Source organism: Dipodomys ordii, unplaced genomic scaffold (assembly GCF_000151885.1).
Source record: "Dipodomys ordii isolate 6190 unplaced genomic scaffold, Dord_2.0 Scaffold26, whole genome shotgun sequence".
NCBI classification, from domain to species: domain Eukaryota; kingdom Metazoa; phylum Chordata; class Mammalia; order Rodentia; family Heteromyidae; genus Dipodomys; species Dipodomys ordii.
In genome coordinates this window covers 15,366,848-15,385,850 of record NW_012267242.1, presented here as the reverse complement: position 1 = coordinate 15,385,850, position 19,003 = coordinate 15,366,848, and the positions used below count along the sequence as shown (strand labels likewise).

Sequence of the window (19,003 nt, the reverse complement as noted above, 5' to 3'; positions counted from 1 at the left end):
CACTTGAGCCGCAGCCCCACTTCTGGCTTTTTTCTTTTTGCTTATGTGGTGCTGAGGAATCGAACCCAGGGCCTCATGAATGCAAGGCAAGCGCTCTACCACTGAGCCACCTTCCCAGCCCAAGCCCACAATCTTTTACACTATCCTCTGTCCACTCTGCAAATACTGAAACACACAAATAGAACCAAACACACAGTTACACACAGGTACATCCTTCCCAGCCCTTACCTATGGGCCTGAACTGTGCTAGCTGTTGAGGCCACAAGCTCTTCGGGAGGAGTTTCAGGAGGTGTCCCTCGCTTCACCAGAGCCAACACACTCACTGTTGGGGGCAGCCAGCTAGATGGTCTCCTGAAGTAAAAGATAATAGGGTCACAGAGGTAACCCACCTCCAGAAAAAAAACAAACAGGGCTTTGGAGGGAGAAAAGCTGAAGGCCCTGACTGGTTCTAAGTAGATCAAGAGTTGTTCACTGCTGAAGGCCCAGTGGCAGCTGGAGGACACAGGAAAATGATAACAAAGTTGTACAACACCCAAACAACATGAAACCTATGGAACCAGCAATGCCTAAGTGTACTGACTCAGAAAGACTCAAGTAATCTCTAGAGAATACCTTAAGTCATTAAAGAGACCAATGGGTCAACCCCTAGAACAAAGGTCAGCAACTTTTCTTGCCTTTTTTTTTTTGTCAGTTGTGGGGCTTGAACTCAGGGCCTGAGCGCTGTCTCTGAACCTCTCTATGCTTAAGGCTAGCGCTCTACCAATTGAGCCAGAGCACTATTTCCAGTTTTTGAGTGGTTAATTGAAGGTAAGAGTCTCATGAGGACTTTTCTGCCAGGCCAGCTTCGAACAGCAATCCTCAGCTCTCAGTCTCCTGAATGGACAGTATTACAGGCATGAACCACTGGTGCCCAGCCTTTTATTTCTTTTTTAAAGACCCAGATAGTATATATTTTCAAGTATTAGGCAGGAGATAAAATTAGGAACATTATACAGGTACTCACATAACCATTACAATGTAGCCAATCTAATAGCAACCATTTTTTGAATCTTGATTTTAAGGAAAAAACCCTCTTACCTAAAGGATCATGAGTCTCTAGTTTTTCAAATGAGGCTACTAAATTCTGAGAGGGAGCAGAAGGTCATAGAAGGGACAAGCTACCCCCACACCTGGATTTAAAGGCTCCACTCTCAGCTTCTGTGAGGCCTCCAGGTACGCCGAAGAGTCTCCCCAGCCACACGCCTCTTCCTGGTGCTGCTTGCTCTGCTGGCAGAGGTCTCTCCTGTGTACTCTCAGCTACAGTTTCATGATTCCTGGGTCCCCCCCACCGGGGAAGAGGGAAGCCCTGAGTCCCCCCTGAGGCATAGACCCGAGAGGCCTGTGTCAACTGTTCCCACCAGCTGCCTGATGTGGGAGCATTTGAGGCAGCTGAAGGGTCAGGAGCAGCCTCCCCAGCAGACCCCCGGAAACTCTGGGCCAGCCGGCCCCCCCAGTGCAACATGGCCTGCACAGTCTGCTGCAGGGCTGGAGGTGGGCCTGGAGGGGCAGGGGCCTGGGATGGGCCCAGGGGCAGGTGGTGGTGATGCTCAAAGAGCAGGTCCAGATGAAAGGTGAGCACCGACAAGGGCTGCAGCAGGAGTAACAACTCTGTTGACAAGGATGGGCAGCCTCCCCTTGCCAAGGAGAGGAATCCCGTGGGCAGATACAGGAGGGACAGTAAGCCTGGAGGGGGAAAAAAAATAAACAGCTCAGCATAAGTCCCTGCTCTGGGCCCAGGCTTAGAGGACCTCTTCCCAAGCCTTACTATGTAGGGAAAAAAGCGACAGATGGGACAATAGAACTGACAGACACATTACTACCCATGTAGAACCTTGACCTCCAGAGAGAGATACAAAGAAGTAATTGGTAGCAACTAAGTTTCAGTATAAGCCAGCCCCCAGTTATGGCCTGTAATCCTAGTTACTCAGGAGGCTGAGATCTGAGGATAGAGGTTCAAAGCCAGCCCAGGCAGGAAAAGTTGTGAAACTCATATCTCCAATAAACCACCAGAAAACCGGAAGTGGCGCTGTAGCTCAAGTGGTAAAGCGCTCGCCTTGAGCTGAAGAGCTGAGGGACAGCGCCCAAGCCCAGAGCTCAGGCCCCACGACCAGACCCTCCCCCCCAAAAAATAGTTTTGCTCCTACATCCAGAGCTGCATATCTAAATTTGGAGGGATTTTGTTTTGTTTTGTGCCAGTCCTGGAGCTCCAAGGCTTGGGCATGGTCTCAGGGCTTCTTTTGCCCAAGACTAGCACTCTACTACCTGAGCCACAGAGCCACTTTCAGCTTTTTCTGTTTATGTGGTACTGAGGAATCAAACCCAGGTCTCCGAGCATGCTAGATACGCACTCTACCACTGAGCCACCTTCCCAGCCTCCCAAATCTAAGATTTTTATCTCGAAGTTTCTCTTCGGGTTCCCAAAGATAAAGGAAAAGTCCTTTGACTTCATAGGTCTCCATGTCTCCCTAACGTTCCTGCTGTATAATTTCCTATTCTAACCTGATTACAGACAACCCATTCTGGTGTCTCCCAACCCCATTGTCAAACCCTGTAACATGGTAGCTCTTCTCATTATTTCGAAAGAAATTCAACCAACTCATAACAGTAAGAGACGCAAGTTATTTTGCTTTTACTTAAAATTATAGCAGAGTGGCAATACTACGTAGAAAAGGATCACTTCTTGCATATCTAATCCTTCACCTCAGAATCCAATGAATCTACTGAATACAACTTCAAAGTTTACATTTCCCTTCTCTCATATTTACTCAGGCTACAGTCTAACAGAACAAAGCAAGTCTCAGCAGAGAAAGCAGTTGTGACATTTCATGCACCAAGCAGAGTCCATTTACCCATTCTTCAGGGAACATTCAATGCACCTGGACTAGGAACATAATATGTGATATTTCCTGGTACAAGCTTGTTCCTCCCCTCCCCCATAAGCCTGTGTCATCAAACCCTCAATGTCATATACACACACATTCAACTCCCATACTTTATTGGGACAGAGGAGAGAGAGGCAGACCAACACCATAGGTCCACCTTCCAGGGGTGTTGAGGTTTAAAGAATTCAGCACCTAGCACAGCATGAGTACATCATAAATACAGGCAACAAAGGATGAGCAGAATGGGAAAGGAGTCCCTACAGAGAAAGGAGACTACAGGCCCTTCTAGGCTTGGGGGCCAAGGCATATTGGCACAGGCCACTTTAGGGATGAAGATTGAGGAGGGCTAGATCCTAGTTCGCAGATACACAGATAGAAAAAGGAAAAGGGTGCATAGAGGGGATTCCTTTATATATATCTGGGAGAGCAAATCTGACCTCAACAGGTCAGTATGAAGGGAAGAAGGAAAATTTAAATATTAGAAGTAAATGTGGGAAGAAATACCATTTTGCAGACAGGAAAAAAATGCTTCTGGGATGGTTAAATTACATATTATGTGTTCATGGGCCGTTCCAGTCCCAGCTAACAGAAGGGGAACACACAGGAAAGAAAAGGATCCTGGGCCTAGAGAACAAGGGAGGTGTATCCCACTGGCACCAGCCCTTCCACACCATCCCGCCCGCAGCGGAGCCAGTCTTCATCCACTGTTGTGATCACACGCATCACTTCCCCACGCCGGAAACTCAGCTGGCCAGGTCCTGCAGCAGTGTGGTCACAGAGAGCCCGAACCGCCCTAAGGGGAGCCAAAGGAAAACACTGGAATTAAGAGAGGTGTGGTGCCCGGCTGTTCCTGGGATTCACCCTTCAACTTCATAGTTTGATCCTGTGATTCAGCTGGGCTTCAGAAGAGACATGGGTGCCATCTGCATCTGGCAATGTGTTGATCCTCTCAATTGCTTATTTGCACTTTATTTTGATATTTCATAAACTAATGCAAACTACTTTTTTTTTTAAACTTAAAAAAAAATTTTTTGGCCAATCCTGGGTCTTGAATTCAGGGCTGGGCTTGAGCTTTTTCTCTGAAGGCTAGCACTCGACCACCTGAGCCACAGTGCCACTTCCAGCTTTTGCTGAGTAGTTTATTGAAGTCTCAGGGACTTTCCTGCCAGGATAGCTTTGAACAGCGATCCTCAGATCCCAACCAGAGTAGCTAGGATTACAGGTGTAAGCCACCAGAGCTCACTTGCACTCAGGTGCTCCTGGCTAACTCAGGCATCTCAATCCTCACATCCAGTCACTGAAGCTTGTCAGATACTTGTTATCACCCACTGCTCCATCTAGTCTCTCCAACTCAATTTCCAACATCTTAGTTTAATCCACTAGCCTTTCTAGATGACTGTGAATAAGCACCTAGTTTCCGTGAGTTTCTCGTGGTCACCACCCCCACCTACACTCATTATCACAGAGCAATCGCAGATCTTTCTAAAGCACAAGTAAGCACATCATGGATAAAGCTCAGATCCCTTGCTGGACCACTGACCCCTCCATATACTTAAACTTAGTCTTCCCTGCCTTTACCTTCCATTCTTCCTACCAGATGAACACCCTTACTCCATCACTGAATTTCCTCAGTCACTAAGCCTGATGACATGGTCCCAAAGGGGTTGGCCTCCCTTTCCTAGTTCTTACCATACTAAGTTGTAATTGTTCCTTATTCATTGATATCTCCACTGGACTCTTAAGTTCCTTGAGAGCAAAACTCTGGTATGTTGACTTTTATATTCCCTCCCCGGCATGGTTGGCAAATAGTACCTTAAATGCACTTCATGAATGAAAGATTGAGAAGCTTAATTCAATGGAGTGAGAAAAACCAAAAGAAACTATCCCAAAGGAGAAGCCCTGGTGCCAAAATTGTGTGAGTCTCCACTAAAGGGACACACAATCCCTCACTGTACACATACCTGTTATATGTCAAATGCTTTTTTAACAATATGTTTAGCCAAGTACAGTGGCACATTTGTAATTCCAGCACTCACAAGGCTACGGGAGGAAGAGGATGAGTTTGAGTCCAGCCTGTCTCAAAATGCCAAAAATAAATGTTTAATCTTCACAGTAATCGTAATAGAGGTATTATAAGTTTTCTCTCTCCCTGATTTTTGTTGTTGTTGTTGTCGGTTGTGGGGCCTGAACTATGAGCCTGGGTGCTGTCCCTCGGCTCTTCAGCTCCAAGCTAGTGCTCTACCACTTGAGCCACAGCGCCACTTCCGGCTTTTTCTGCTTATGTGGTGCTGAGGAATCGAACCCAGGGCCTCATGCATGCAAGGCAAGCGCTCTACCACTGAGCCACCTTCCCAGCCCCTCTCCTTATTTTTGAACCAGAGTCTTACAGTGTAGTCCAGGCTGTTATCAAACTCAGGATCTTCCTGCCTTAGCCTTCTGTGTGCTAGGATTAGGGACATGTGCCACCACACCTGACACCCACTTTTTACAGAGGAAAGAAATGAAGGCTTTGGAAAATAATTGCCACACAGTAATAACTAGGAAAGATGAAAAGTAAACTAAGCAGTCTTAAATTTTAAGCCCAGAATCTTTTTTTTTGGGGGGGGGGTCCAGTCATAGGGCCTGGGCGCTGTCCCTCAGCTCTTCAGCTCAAGGCTAGCGCTCTACCACTTGAGCCGCAGCCCCACTTCTGGCTTTTTTCTTTTTGCTTATGTGGTGCTGAGGAATCGAACCCAGGGCCTCATGAATGCAAGGCAAGCGCTCTACCACTGAGCCACCTTCCCAGCCCAAGCCCACAATCTTTTACACTATCCTCTGTCCACTCTGCAAATACTGAAACACACAAATAGAACCAAACACACAGTTACACACAGGTACATCCTTCCCAGCCCTTACCTATGGGCCTGAACTGTGCTAGCTGTTGAGGCCACAAGCTCTTCGGGAGGAGTTTCAGGAGGTGTCCCTCGCTTCACCAGAGCCAACACACTCACTGTTGGGGGCAGCCAGCTAGATGGTCTCCTGAAGTAAAAGATAATAGGGTCACAGAGGTAACCCACCTCCAGAAAAAAAACAAACAGGGCTTTGGAGGGAGAAAAGCTGAAGGCCCTGACTGGTTCTAAGTAGATCAAGAGTTGTTCACTGCTGAAGGCCCAGTGGCAGCTGGAGGACACAGGAAAATGATAACAAAGTTGTACAACACCCAAACAACATGAAACCTATGGAACCAGCAATGCCTAAGTGTACTGACTCAGAAAGACTCAAGTAATCTCTAGAGAATACCTTAAGTCATTAAAGAGACCAATGGGTCAACCCCTAGAACAAAGGTCAGCAACTTTTCTTGCCTTTTTTTTTTTGTCAGTTGTGGGGCTTGAACTCAGGGCCTGAGCGCTGTCTCTGAACCTCTCTATGCTTAAGGCTAGCGCTCTACCAATTGAGCCAGAGCACTATTTCCAGTTTTTGAGTGGTTAATTGAAGGTAAGAGTCTCATGAGGACTTTTCTGCCAGGCCAGCTTCGAACAGCAATCCTCAGCTCTCAGTCTCCTGAATGGACAGTATTACAGGCATGAACCACTGGTGCCCAGCCTTTTATTTCTTTTTTAAAGACCCAGATAGTATATATTTTCAAGTATTAGGCAGGAGATAAAATTAGGAACATTATACAGGTACTCACATAACCATTACAATGTAGCCAATCTAATAGCAACCATTTTTTGAATCTTGATTTTAAGGAAAAAACCCTCTTACCTAAAGGATCATGAGTCTCTAGTTTTTCAAATGAGGCTACTAAATTCTGAGAGGGAGCAGAAGGTCATAGAAGGGACAAGCTACCCCCACACCTGGATTTAAAGGCTCCACTCTCAGCTTCTGTGAGGCCTCCAGGTACGCCGAAGAGTCTCCCCAGCCACACGCCTCTTCCTGGTGCTGCTTGCTCTGCTGGCAGAGGTCTCTCCTGTGTACTCTCAGCTACAGTTTCATGATTCCTGGGTCCCCCCCACCGGGGAAGAGGGAAGCCCTGAGTCCCCCCTGAGGCATAGACCCGAGAGGCCTGTGTCAACTGTTCCCACCAGCTGCCTGATGTGGGAGCATTTGAGGCAGCTGAAGGGTCAGGAGCAGCCTCCCCAGCAGACCCCCGGAAACTCTGGGCCAGCCGGCCCCCCCAGTGCAACATGGCCTGCACAGTCTGCTGCAGGGCTGGAGGTGGGCCTGGAGGGGCAGGGGCCTGGGATGGGCCCAGGGGCAGGTGGTGGTGATGCTCAAAGAGCAGGTCCAGATGAAAGGTGAGCACCGACAAGGGCTGCAGCAGGAGTAACAACTCTGTTGACAAGGATGGGCAGCCTCCCCTTGCCAAGGAGAGGAATCCCGTGGGCAGATACAGGAGGGACAGTAAGCCTGGAGGGGGAAAAAAAATAAACAGCTCAGCATAAGTCCCTGCTCTGGGCCCAGGCTTAGAGGACCTCTTCCCAAGCCTTACTATGTAGGGAAAAAAGCGACAGATGGGACAATAGAACTGACAGACACATTACTACCCATGTAGAACCTTGACCTCCAGAGAGAGATACAAAGAAGTAATTGGTAGCAACTAAGTTTCAGTATAAGCCAGCCCCCAGTTATGGCCTGTAATCCTAGTTACTCAGGAGGCTGAGATCTGAGGATAGAGGTTCAAAGCCAGCCCAGGCAGGAAAAGTTGTGAAACTCATATCTCCAATAAACCACCAGAAAACCGGAAGTGGCGCTGTAGCTCAAGTGGTAAAGCGCTCGCCTTGAGCTGAAGAGCTGAGGGACAGCACCCAGGCCCAGAGTTCAAGCCCCACAACGACAAAAAAAAAGGGGGGGGGTGAGAGCTTGAGCAGACAGGCCCCACTGAGGAATGAAAATGAGAAGTCAGGAGGGACAAGGAGGCCTATTCTAGGAGGAAAGGCCTGAGTTAGGTCCTGGGGCAAAGAGAACCAGTAAGAATGTTAACAGTCTTGGACCACAGGCAGATGAAGGAAGAAGGTTCAAATGACCCAAAGATTTAAGTCTTTCCTCCCAAGGGCAATGGGACCCCACAGAAAAGCTTTAAGGTAAAGAGTAATAAGATCTTCTAGCATCAGTGAGAATTAATAAAAGATCCCTTCCTCTCCTAACCCCAAAACCCCACCTAACTCTCTGACCTGCATCTTCCTGGAGACTGGAAAACCACAGCTCCAACTGCTTGGTGCTGGAAGAGAAAAGAGGGAAAAAATGGTCAGGAAGGTGGAGGACTTTATAGTCTGCTAGGATGGGGGATAAAGCATAAAACTGGAAGAAGGAAGGGCTTCTCTGGAAGAGAATGTTCCATGGCTCCATGAGGTCATGACTAGAAGGCCACTCACTTGAGAAGGCCAAGGATGAAGGCATGGAAGCGACTGCGGCTGCTGCTCAGCTGGGCCAGGCGGCTGACCTGGCTATACAGTGATCCCAGGGAAGGGCTGCTGGAGCCTGAGGGACAGGGAAGGAGGTCAGCCAGGGCCCAACGCTGCTCCTGCAGGGTCCCACACCCTCGGGGCTCACCTGGCTTCACGGATGCCTCCACCACGCTCCAGGGGCTGCTCCGACGCTGTCCAGTGATAAGATCTTTCCGGAAAGGCTTCAACCCATCGGCCACCAGGGCATGGAGAGCAGGGCAGAGGGTGGTCAGCACTAAGTGCCCCACATCAGGGCTCAGTCGGCTATCCCCCAACTGGGCCTAGAGACAGGGCAACGCAAATGAATCCAGAGATACATCTTAGCCATCGCCCACTAAATATTTCCTTACCCCGGAGCTATATTAAGCTCCAAATCCCAACATCCTCCAGCCATCTCCACCTTCTGAACCAAGTTCCGGGCAGCTCCAAAGTGCGAGATGATTTTATCCACGGAAGCACTGACGGCTATCAGGAGACCTAAGAAAGGAAAGACACATCAAAGCTGCAGGTCCCTACCCTCGACCCCATAGGGTCAAAGAACGTGGAGAGCCTGGCGGGTTTATGGAGTGTGAGCCTTAAAGCCCCTAGGTAAGAGGCAGGAGTCAGGGTGGCCTGCCTACCTTTTTTCTGCTCCTGCAGCTGGCCAGTCCCACTCTGGGCTTCTGCCATCCACAGCCGCTGGGCCCCGGGAACACCAGAGAAAGACCAGGAACTACGAACTGGATCAGGGAGAGGAACGCAGTGACTGCTTACTTACCAAGGGTTACCCCCAGGACGCCCGGCTCCGCACATCTTCTGGGGGCTTCCGGCGTCCCTAAGCCACGAAGGGTCTTGGGCAGCAGAGCCGCAGGGAGCCTTGAGAGGCCCCACCTGATCCCCAGAGGGGACTTGGCCACACATCCCAGCACCCGCCGCCTTCCGCCTCGATTCCCAGTGACTTCCTCAAGGCTCAGCCCCCACCTCCTCCGAGATCCAGAAGTCCTGTGGCAGCAGAGCCCGTCCGCGCTCCACCCCGCCCCGCCAGCAGAGGCGGGAGGTGACTGGGGAGGGGACTCGGAGCAGCCCACGCTCGGACTCAGGTGCCCCCACCCCCACCAGCCCCAGGGAACACGTGGAGGGCCTCAACCAATGGAAAGACAGACAGACGGGAATGGGAGAGTCAAAGGGAGGTGAGACCCAAAGGTCAGAAAGCTGGAAAGAGGAAACCCGGGTTGGCTCACTCTCTGGCCCCGGGAGGGCGCCAGCTCCGTCCCACGTGGGGCGGGACTTCTGAGGGCGTGGCCAGAACCCACTGGGCCAATGAGCTCCAGGGAGCTTCATCCAGACAGACGCCAGTCAAGCCCGAACTACACCAGCCGAGGGCTCTCGAGTGGGCATGGAGGCCAGGTGAGCCCGGATCCACTATACCCGGGGCGAGCTTGGAAAAAGAAGTGCTGGGCCGCGGAACGGAAAGAGCAGCAACCCTCCCTACCCCTAGCCGGAGAAGCAAGGCCAGACTCCCCAGGACTAGCCAGAGTTGAAGAGGGGGACTTAGCCAGGCACCTCAGAGGGAGACAGGGGGAGAAAAAAACTAAAACGGAGGCTGAGCCAGGACGCAAGGGGCCTTGGAATGGGCGGGGCGACCCGCCTGAGGCGTGGCCTGCCGGGCTTGCCCGGGGCCGTCTTACGTAGCCTGGGCGCAGACGGTGGGCTCCTGGTCCAGCGAGTGGCCTTCGGCGGACGAGGTGGTGGTGGCAGCGGGGGGGCGGGCACCTGGCGGGGTGGGGAAGTCGCGGCGGGAAAGGTGCTACTTCTGGGAAAGAGCGGGGACAGCAGCAGTGCCAGCTCGGGGCTGGCCAGGCAGGGCAGGGCCCCCCGAGTAGGAGGCGAATAGGCTCCCACTGGGGACAGGCGGACAGGCAGCAACTGCTCCTCTTGGGGACTCGGCGCCCCCAATAGGCGCAGCCCAGTGCTGGGCCACCCGGCCAGCCGCGCCAGTAGCAGGGACCCAGCTGCGCCCGCGCCTCCACCCTCCAACAGGGGGCGCCCGTCGGCCGAGAACCGGAAAACCGGGGGCCGAGGGAGGAAGAGGGGACCCGCTGCAGGCAGGATTGGCGGAGCCAGGCGCAGAGGGGAAGGAGGGCAGCAGGACGGGCAGCCAGGCAAGGAGGAGCGGGAGAAAGAGGAGCAAAGAATTAGTCCTGTAACCCAGTGACCCGCCCAGCTTCCCTTTCCCGGAGCGCTCCCCGGTAGAGGGGTGGGGTGGATGGGTGACACAGAAAGGTGGGGAGACTGGAGGCGGGGTTGAAGCCGTCGGAGGCGTGGGCGAGGCCGAAGCCCAGCCTCCTCCTGCTCGGTGTTTCCGCCTCTTACCCTCGCCGCGGGCTTGATTGACGGCCTCCTCGGGCTCCTTGGCGGCTGGGGCCTCCTCGCCAGCCGCGGGGCTCACTGCCCTGCCCTCCTCGGGAGGCGTCTCCGCGATGGGCTGCAGCCCAAGTCGGTTCTTCTTCCTCCGGGGAGGCACGGGCGGGGGCGGGGGTCGGGGCGGGACCAAGGCCCAGCCAGCGGGAGGGTCTCGAGGCGGGACTGGCGGGGGCGGGGCCCGGCTGCGAGACCTGAGTTCCTTGAAGGTGGTGACTTCCCGGGGAGCTGCTAAGGACCCGCCCAGCGTCCCGGTTGGGGGAAGCTCGGTGTCTGGAGAGAAGACTATAAGCCAGTCGCTCCGATCTTTCTTCGCCTGTGGCACTAGGGGTAACCCCGGGCCCCGCTTGCGCTTCTGAGCCAGTTCATGGAAAGACGTGATTGTCCGGTGGGGCACCGGCTCCTCGCTGACGTCACTTCTCCATTCCCCATCGATTTTCCTTGCATCTATTTTCGGGCCAGAATCAGTTTTTCCTGTGTTGGTGTTCCAACAGGAGTCGAATTTCCCGGCTTCGATTTTCCTGCTAGAGTTAGTATTAACGTTGGTTTTCCGATCAGAGTTATTGTTCTCACAGACTTTCCACCCACCTTCTGTTTTTCCTGTGTCAATTTTCCAAATGGGGTTTATTTTCCAGCTGGGCTCTGTTTTCCCAGCGTCGATTTTCCCGTCCTCTGTCTCGAAGAGCTCGGAGGTAGGGAGATCCTGCTCCCCACTCTCTTCCTCTTCCTCCAGGCTTGGAGAAGGAAGGTCCTGGCAGGTGGTCAGGGCGTTGCAGTTCGAGTCCAAGCCAGGGCCAGGCGGAGAGGAAGCTCCGGAGCAAGAATCAGGAGAACAGCAGAAGCTGTCCGGAGAGCAAGTACCAGGGCCTGCTGAGGCCAGTGAGGAGCCCTGCTCCACAGGGACGATGCTGGGCTCAGGGTGGATGTCATCGCCAGGCAGCTCCCGAGAGTACACTGAGATGGGGGACTCATCGGGGCTAAGATCTGAACAGGAACTGAGAGAGGAGGAGCAGCCCGGGTCGGAGGGAGAAGCAGCCCCTTCTTCCTCCTGCGAAGGGTCCTGCCGGTTTTCTAGGCTTTGCCCGTGATCCTGGCAGCACCGGCAGGGCACAGCTGGACTGTTGGAGTTGGCATCCACCAGGACCCCGCTGCAGGGCCCCCTGCCCTCCTTGCCGCCGGTGTCTCCCGGGGGAGGTGGCGTGCTCAGAGGCCCCTCCCGTAGCTCTGGACGGCGGGACAAGTGCAGGCCTAGGGAGACGTGCTGGAGGTGGATGTGGTTGAGGTTGCAGAGTAAAGCTCTCTGAGGGGACAGCATAGTGCTGGCGGCGATGGAATGGCCTCCAGAGAACCAGGATTGGGCCTCTTACATCCACCTACCTGGCAACGCAGAAGCAGACCTAGAAGACACGGGTGAAACCCATCCAGTGAGGCTTTGGGCCACAGAAAGGACACCAAGGTGACTGACGGCCTGGAAAGGCTCAGGCTGCTTTGGGGGATATTTAAATGAAATGCAAATCGCCATCGACTGGCCATTAGTTTCCACTGCGGTATTTGCAGGTGGAGTCGTCTGTTACCCGCCCCCCCCCCCTTCCCGTTCGGGAACAGAGAAGGGAGGGTCAGAGAATGCGGCTGCGCTCTGAATCTCCGTAGGGGTGCGGAGCTTGGAAGAGGATGGGGTCTGGAACAGAACCCCGAATCCTTTCCGCAGCAATTTAACCCTTGCCATCCAGTCTACCACTTGCTCCCAGAGGAAGAAGCCAGAGGAAACCCCGCCCAGGTGCTGTGAAAGGAGATGAGCAAGGCGCTGGTCTGGCTGGTTCATGCAGGCAAGGGGCGGCGGAAGGAGCTTCTGTCTGGTCAGCTGCGTCCGCGGGCCGCCCCTCAAGGTCTGCAGCAGGCTCCCATCTGCCTGCGGGGTTGGCGCACCCTTACCCCACTCACCAGGGCTATCCATCCATTCTTAACGCCTCTATCCTCCAGCCACCACCCACCCCTTCTCCATTCAGTTTTAACGCTCCCCTCTCCTGCCTCATCCCGAGGTCCTGTTCCATCCATCCACACCCACAGACCGAGCCCTCCATACCAGGGTCCTGGGACCGCTCCGGCCTAGGGATGATCAGCGGTTCCCTCGGTCCCCGCCCGGCGGGGGACAGCACGGAGGGGAGGGGCACCTGAACAACCCACTCGCCTGCGCAGCCGCACCCCTTCACGCACGGGCGTGGCTTAACTCAGGCCCGCCCCCGGGGCTTGACGTCATGCTTGTATTCCCCACACACACACACCAGACCCAGCTCAGTTTCAAGTCCCAAGGGACTTCCGGCGCCAAGGCCCAGCTAGTGGTCCAGGCATCGTCCAATCACCACTCATGCATTTCCCTGGCCCCTGCCAAACCACCCCCAATCTGGACAAGGTGAGACTCCAGGCTGGAGCAAGAACAAAAATGACGAGAAGGTTGGACAATAATTTATTGAGAGCACTCCCTCCCAGCCCTTGCAGTCTCTAGGTCATTTTTTCCGCTTGTAAATCTGGTTGGCTAGCCCCAAGAAGATGGTAGATGGCAGGGGTGCAGCATACTGCTGGATGAGACTCATAAGGCGGCTGTAACTGTCTTCCTCATACTGCAAGAACACAGCTGGCAGGTCCAGCTGCTCGTAAAGTGCCTTCACCTGAGCCACCTTCTTGGCGTCCTTCTGCCCGTAATTTTCCTGAAAGGAGTTGGCGACAGGAAAATTGCATTAACTCTCCAAAGGCCCCAGGACCACTCTGGTCTCTCATCCAGATATTCTAGAACATCTCCAAAGCCCTCCTCTCACTCCATCTCTGCCTCCAAATATTGTTTTTGTTTGTTTCGCTTTTTGTTTTGTTGTTTGGGTTTTTTTTTGGTCGGTCGTGGGGCTTGAACTCTGGGCTTGGGCACTGTCCTTGCCCTCGTCAGCTCAAGGTGAGTGCTCTACCGCTCAAGCCACAGCACCACTTTTTTTTTTGGTCGGTCATGGGGCTTGAACTCTGGGCCTGGGCGCTGTCCCTCAGCTCTTCAGCTCAAGGCGAGCACTCTACCACTTGAGCTACAGTGCCACTTCCTACAGCACCACTTTTCTAGTGGTTTATTGGAGATGAGTCTCACGGACTTTCCTGCCCCAGCTGGCTTTGAACCACGATCCTCAGATCTCAGCCTCCTGAATGGCTAGGAGTACAGGCGTGAACCACCAGTGCCCAGCTTATTGTTTTTGCTTTTAGATAGATATTGCTATATGGCTGGCTTCAAATTCAAGATCATCCTGCCTCAGCCTCCTGAATGCCACACCCAGTTCTGCCTCCAACTACCAACTCCCAGTCTCCTCTCCTCCATCCCAAATGTTCAGATAGTCTCAGCTCCAGCTGCTTCTACTCTGGTGATTCTCAAACTTGACACTTCAAGCCACGTGATTATTTGGGGAACTGTTTTGTATGTTCTATGCTGTTTCTCATCATCCCTAACCTTCTGTTATCTAGTAATCTTTAGCACATGCACTCTTTATTTTATTTTTGGTTGGTTGTGGGGCTTGAACTCGGTCTGGGCGCTGTTCCTCAGCTCTTCAGATCAAGGTGAGCACTCCACCACTTGAGCTAGTTTTCAGGTGGTTAATTGGAGATAAGAGTCCCATGGACTTTCCTGCCTGGGCTGGCTTTGAACCATAATACTCAGATCTCAGCCTCCTGAGTAGCTAGAATTACAGGTGTGAGCCACGGTCGCCCACCTTCACACGCTAAACTCTAACATTGCCAAATGTTCACCAGAAGACAAAAATCATCATAATTGAGAACTACCACCCTAGCCCTCTCTTAGCTAAGGGACTGCCAAGCCTATCTTGAGCACCTGCAAAATCTGGCGCTGTTCTGGAGTGCCCCGTTGCAGACATTGAACCACCAGCCAGCTGCATTTATTGTCCTGGATATCAGTGCCAATCTTTCCTGTCACACTGGGGTCCCCAAAGGCGTCAAGGTAATCATCCTGGACAGGAAGCACAAAAGGAGGAATGAAGAAACTTGCAGGCAGGGGAGGAAGTTGCTATGGTTCTGTGCCACTGCATTGAGCCTTCCTACCTGGATCTGAAAGAATTCTCCCATCTCCAGCAGGATCTTCTTGGCATTGGCATGTTCCTTCTCTCCATCAATGCCTGCCTACAAGGCAAGGAGTAAGAAGGCAAACCCACAAATATCATCACCTTCCCAACTGCTTTCTCTATGAGACAGACTTAGGCCCATGAATTACAAAGTCCTAATCAACAGTCCAGCAGCCTCTATCCCACTTATCTTTGGCTAAACCATCCTGGAATTCCAAAGGCCCTCACTTTCCTTGTTTGTCTGATCCACTTCCAGATCTTTTTTTTTTTGCTGGTTGTAAGACTTGAACTCTGGGCCTAGGCACTTTCCCTCAGCTCTTCAGCTCAAGGCAAGCACTCTATCACTTGAGCCACAGCACCACTTCTGGTTTTCTGGTGGTTAATTGGAGATAAGAGTCTCACAGAGCTGGGGGCTAGTGGCTCATGCCTGTAATCCTAGCTACAGGAGGCTGAGATCTGAGGATCATGGTTCAAAGCCAGCCCGGGCAGGAGAGACCGTGAGACTCCTATCTCCAATAAACCACCAGAAAACTGGAAATGGCGCTGTAGCTCAAGTGGTAGAACGCTTGCTTTGAGCTGAAGAGCTGAGGGACAGCGCCCAGGCCCAGAGTTCAAGCCCCACGGCTGACAAAAAAAAGAGAGTCTCACAGAGTTTCCTGCTTGGGCTGGCTTTGAACCTCTATCCTCAGATCTCAGCCTTCTGAGTAGCTACGATTACAGGCACGAGCCACCAGTGCCTGGCTACTTCCAGATCTTTTACCACCTCAAACCTTTCAGGATGAAAGAACTCACTTGAAGAAATGAGTTGAGAGTAAACAGCCAATCCCACTGGCTGCCTTTGAACCCATGCTTTTCCCTCTCAGCCTGAATTAGCTTCTTCCCAATCCATCCCAATTCAGATGCAGGAATCACTGTTCCCTTATTAAGAACCAAGCATTTTCATTTGCCTGGCCTCAGCTAATTATACAGTCTTGTAGGGCAGGAATTTTATCCCTTCCTATAGCACAGCAGACAGACCCAGAGGGATTAAGTGTTTTGTTCAAGGTCACAAAGTCATTCAGTGGGATTGTCCAAGTGGTCTACTCTGTGTCTTCCTGTCCCAAAACCCATGTGGGTAGAGCCAGGAGAGTGCAGACGCTGACTTACCATGTACATGGCAGCCGCAACGGGCAGGTAGAAGGAGTAGAAGGCTGTCTTGTACTTGACAATAGATTTATACCTGAGTAGGAGAATATAAATGACTCAGAAGGGAAACATCCACCCTCAATCCCCTCTTACCATCCAGTTATGGTTCACACTGACCCTTACCGTTTCTCAGTGTATCTGCCAAGATCCACATGGCCCTGGGGAGCTGTAATGAGGTCCAGGGTCTGCCCAATCTCGGTCTGATAGGAACTCTAGAGAAGAGGAAGATGGATCAGGCAAGCTTTCTATAAATATGGCCAATGCTGACATGTAAGCCCCACAACATCTCAGAGCAGCTGGCAACTGAGTACAAACAAAAGCAGAAGAAAGGAAAGAAAATCTAGGCCCACAATCTTGCACAAAGCCCTTTCTCATTGCTTTGCCTAATCATATAGGGACAGAGGAGCCCGTCTTGCCATTCCTACTATCACCCTTCCCAGTCACCTTCCCTGATTTCCCTTTCCAGGAAAACCTACCAATCCTGCACCCTGAAACCAGCAGATGAGGCCAAGGGAACTGTGAGCAGCCTCTGACACTGGGCCTGAGTCTGCAGCTTACCTGCAGGAAGAGCTCAATCAGGTTCAGATAGTATGGCTGCTCCCGGCAATAGAACTTCAGCAGGCGGTAGATACATGCTTCCAGGAGCAGAGCGTCATTGACCGCATCCAAACCTATGCCCGGCTGTTAGAGGCACAATGTAAAACATGTAATCTTTCTCTGGCCTACATGCATACCAAGAACTACTATCCAAGATAGTTTAACAGGGCTGTATAACCTGTCCCCACACCCACTGCTCCCTGCCCATCCACATTACCTTCTTATACCAGCAAGTCTGCCCCCTGCGTGTAAGGGAAGAGTCCATGATGTCATCTGACACCAGGAAGAAAGCTTGAAGCTAGAAGAAAGAAAAGTAGAATAAGACCCCCAGGTCTTATGCGTTCTCTCAGAGCTGCTGTTTCTGACGGTCACTGAGGTGGAAAGGAAGGTCAGGATGGGGACACCAAGAACTTCTGTTACAGAAAATGTAGAAATGGGAAAATGTACATGACCTCTTCTATCAGGCTCCCCTCTAAAACAAATGGGACAGAATCAAGTGCTGGTAGCTCATGCCTATAATCCTACCTACTGGGGCTGGGAAGGTGGCTCAATGATAGAGCGCTTGCCTTGCATGCATGAGGCCCTGGGTTCGATTCTTCAACACCACATAAGCAAAAAAGAAAAAAGCTGGAAGTGGTGCTGTGGCTCAAGTGGCAGAGCGCTAGCCTTGAGCTGAAGAGTTAAAGGATAGCACCCAGATCCAGAGTTCAAGCCCCATGACAAAAAAAAAAAAAAAAAACGGCTAGCTGACACAGTGGCTCACAACCATAATTCTAGCAACTCAGGAGGCTGAGATCTGAGGATTGTAGTTCAAAGCCAGCTCAGGCAGCAAAGTCCATGAGACTCTTATCTCCAATAAACTACTCAGAAAAATCTGAAAGTGGTGCTGTGGCTCCAGTGATAGAGCGCTAGCTTTGAGCACAGAGAGGCTCAGGGATAGCGGCCAGGCCCTGGGGTCAAGCCCCAGGACTGACGGGGGGGGGGGGGGGGTGTGTAGAAAGCTGGGCTAGTGGTTCAAGTGGCAGAGCATAAGCTAGCCAAGTCAGGCCTTGAGTTCAAATCCCAGTATGGATTCAGGGGTGAGGAGATGGAACTAAAACACACTCATTTTCAGGTTAAATGATTAAAATAGGTTGCTCACACCTCTAATCTGCCCTAGACTATCCCTAGTATCAAGAGATTATTAAACACAATAGAATTCTGAACAACACAGGCATGTACCACCAAACTTGCTTCTTACAGTCAGGCTACATATGACTTACACAGCTTTTCAAGACATGGGTTTGGTGCTGCTGCTTGGCTGCTTCTGCAGTGCTGGGAATATAACTCAGGCCCTCATGAAAGCTAGCCAAGTACTGTACACACCCACAAATGCACCTGGCCAAGACAAGGTTTTGAAAACTACACCCTATCCTGGTCCTGTGTGCTCCAATGGGTCCATACTGCTAAGGAAACAGGTTACACTCCTCTCATCGAAGGTGTAGATATTTGACACCTCTGTTGCTATTCCATGCAAGCCCAAAGAAAGGAGGCATCTACCTATGCCTTTAAGGCTGACCTCACCCCAGGGAGCAGGGTACAGACCTGGGTTTTTCATACAAGGCAGGTTACTCACACTGTGCCTATTTGTAGTAGAAGGGCTCCCCTGAAACTCTCACTCATCGCATCACCTCTCTCAAAGGTGACGGCAATGCCAGGCATTGGTGGCTCACACCTGCAATCCTGGCTACTCTGAAGGCTGAGATCCAAGGATCGTGGTTTGAAGCCAGCTGGGCAGGAAAGTCTGTGAGACTCTTATCTCCAATTAAGCATTCAAAAAAGGGGGAGGAGCGGCTGGGAAGGTGGCTTAGTAGTACAGTGCTTGCCTCACATGCATGAGGCCCTGAGTTCAATTCCTCACATAAACAGAAAAGGCTGGAAATGGCACTGTAGCTCAAGTGGTAGAGCACTAGCCTTGAGCTGAAGAGCTCAAGGACAGCGCCCAGGCCTAGAGTTCAAGCCCCATGACCAACACCCCCCCCAAAAAAAAAAAGCCAGAATGATTCGTGAATTTATTATACATGGTTTTGACCAAGCACAATCAAATTAATAAAAGAAAAAAATCAAAACAAAGTTCACAATTTTTTTTTCTTTTTGTCAGTCCTGGGCTTGAACTCAGGGGCCTGGACACTGTCCCTCAGCTCTTCAGCTCAAAGCAAGCACTGTACCACTTGAGCCACAGCACCACTTCTGGTTTTCTGGTGGTTAACTAGAGATAAGAGTCTCATGACTAGCCGGGCACTGGTGGCTCACGCCTGTAATCCTAGCTACTCAGGAGGCTGAGATCTGAGGATCGAGGTTCAAAGCCAGCCCGGGCAGGAGAGACCGTGAG

At 51.8% G+C, this 19,003-nt stretch overlaps 3 protein-coding genes across 10 annotated transcripts in view; all 3 read right to left on the bottom strand.

Moving 5' to 3' along the window:
• Positions 1-224: 224 nt before the first annotated feature.
• On the bottom strand, positions 225-1,863 carry LOC105984764 (RUN and SH3 domain-containing protein 1-like). The gene is made up of 3 exons (XM_013015035.1): positions 1,860-1,863; positions 1,170-1,722; positions 225-351 (listed from the first exon to the last, which is right to left on the bottom strand). Exons 1-3 carry the CDS (start codon positions 1,861-1,863, stop codon positions 225-227), a joined length of 684 nt encoding a protein of 227 aa, XP_012870489.1.
• A 1,150-nt stretch (positions 1,864-3,013) lies between these two features.
• Rusc1 (RUN and SH3 domain containing 1) lies at positions 3,014-12,240 on the bottom strand. Of its 5 annotated transcripts, none has more exons than XM_013015244.1 (10): positions 10,700-12,240; positions 10,015-10,425; positions 8,968-9,066; positions 8,748-8,824; positions 8,454-8,628; positions 8,276-8,381; positions 8,075-8,121; positions 6,758-7,310; positions 5,817-5,939; positions 3,014-3,714 (listed from the first exon to the last, which is right to left on the bottom strand). In XM_013015244.1, the coding sequence occupies exons 1-10, from the start codon at positions 12,060-12,062 to the stop codon at positions 3,546-3,548; spliced, it is 3,123 nt and encodes a 1,040-aa protein (XP_012870698.1). In that variant the 5' UTR covers positions 12,063-12,240; the 3' UTR covers positions 3,014-3,545. The 5 variants fall into 5 exon arrangements, with proteins under 5 accessions (XP_012870698.1, XP_012870702.1, XP_012870699.1 ...); XM_013015248.1 differs by having other exon boundaries at positions 10,015-10,099; positions 10,700-10,771; XM_013015245.1 differs by lacking the exon at positions 10,015-10,425 and having other exon boundaries at positions 10,700-12,238.
• A 954-nt stretch (positions 12,241-13,194) lies between these two features.
• Positions 13,195-19,003, bottom strand: part of Fdps (farnesyl diphosphate synthase) — a 14,265-nt gene continuing 8,456 nt past the window's right edge. For all 4 annotated transcript variants that reach the window (XM_013015241.1, XM_013015243.1, XM_013015240.1 and 1 more), the window contains exons 4-10: positions 16,850-16,930; positions 16,594-16,716; positions 16,159-16,247; positions 15,997-16,069; positions 14,831-14,908; positions 14,604-14,738; positions 13,195-13,452 (exon numbers count right to left, since the gene is read on the bottom strand). In XM_013015241.1, coding sequence (XP_012870695.1) covers positions 13,252-13,452; positions 14,604-14,738; positions 14,831-14,908; positions 15,997-16,069; positions 16,159-16,247; positions 16,594-16,716; positions 16,850-16,930 — 780 coding nt within the window. In that variant the 3' untranslated portion in view covers positions 13,195-13,251. The remainder of the gene's footprint in view (positions 13,453-14,603; positions 14,739-14,830; positions 14,909-15,996; positions 16,070-16,158; positions 16,248-16,593; positions 16,717-16,849; positions 16,931-19,003) is intronic.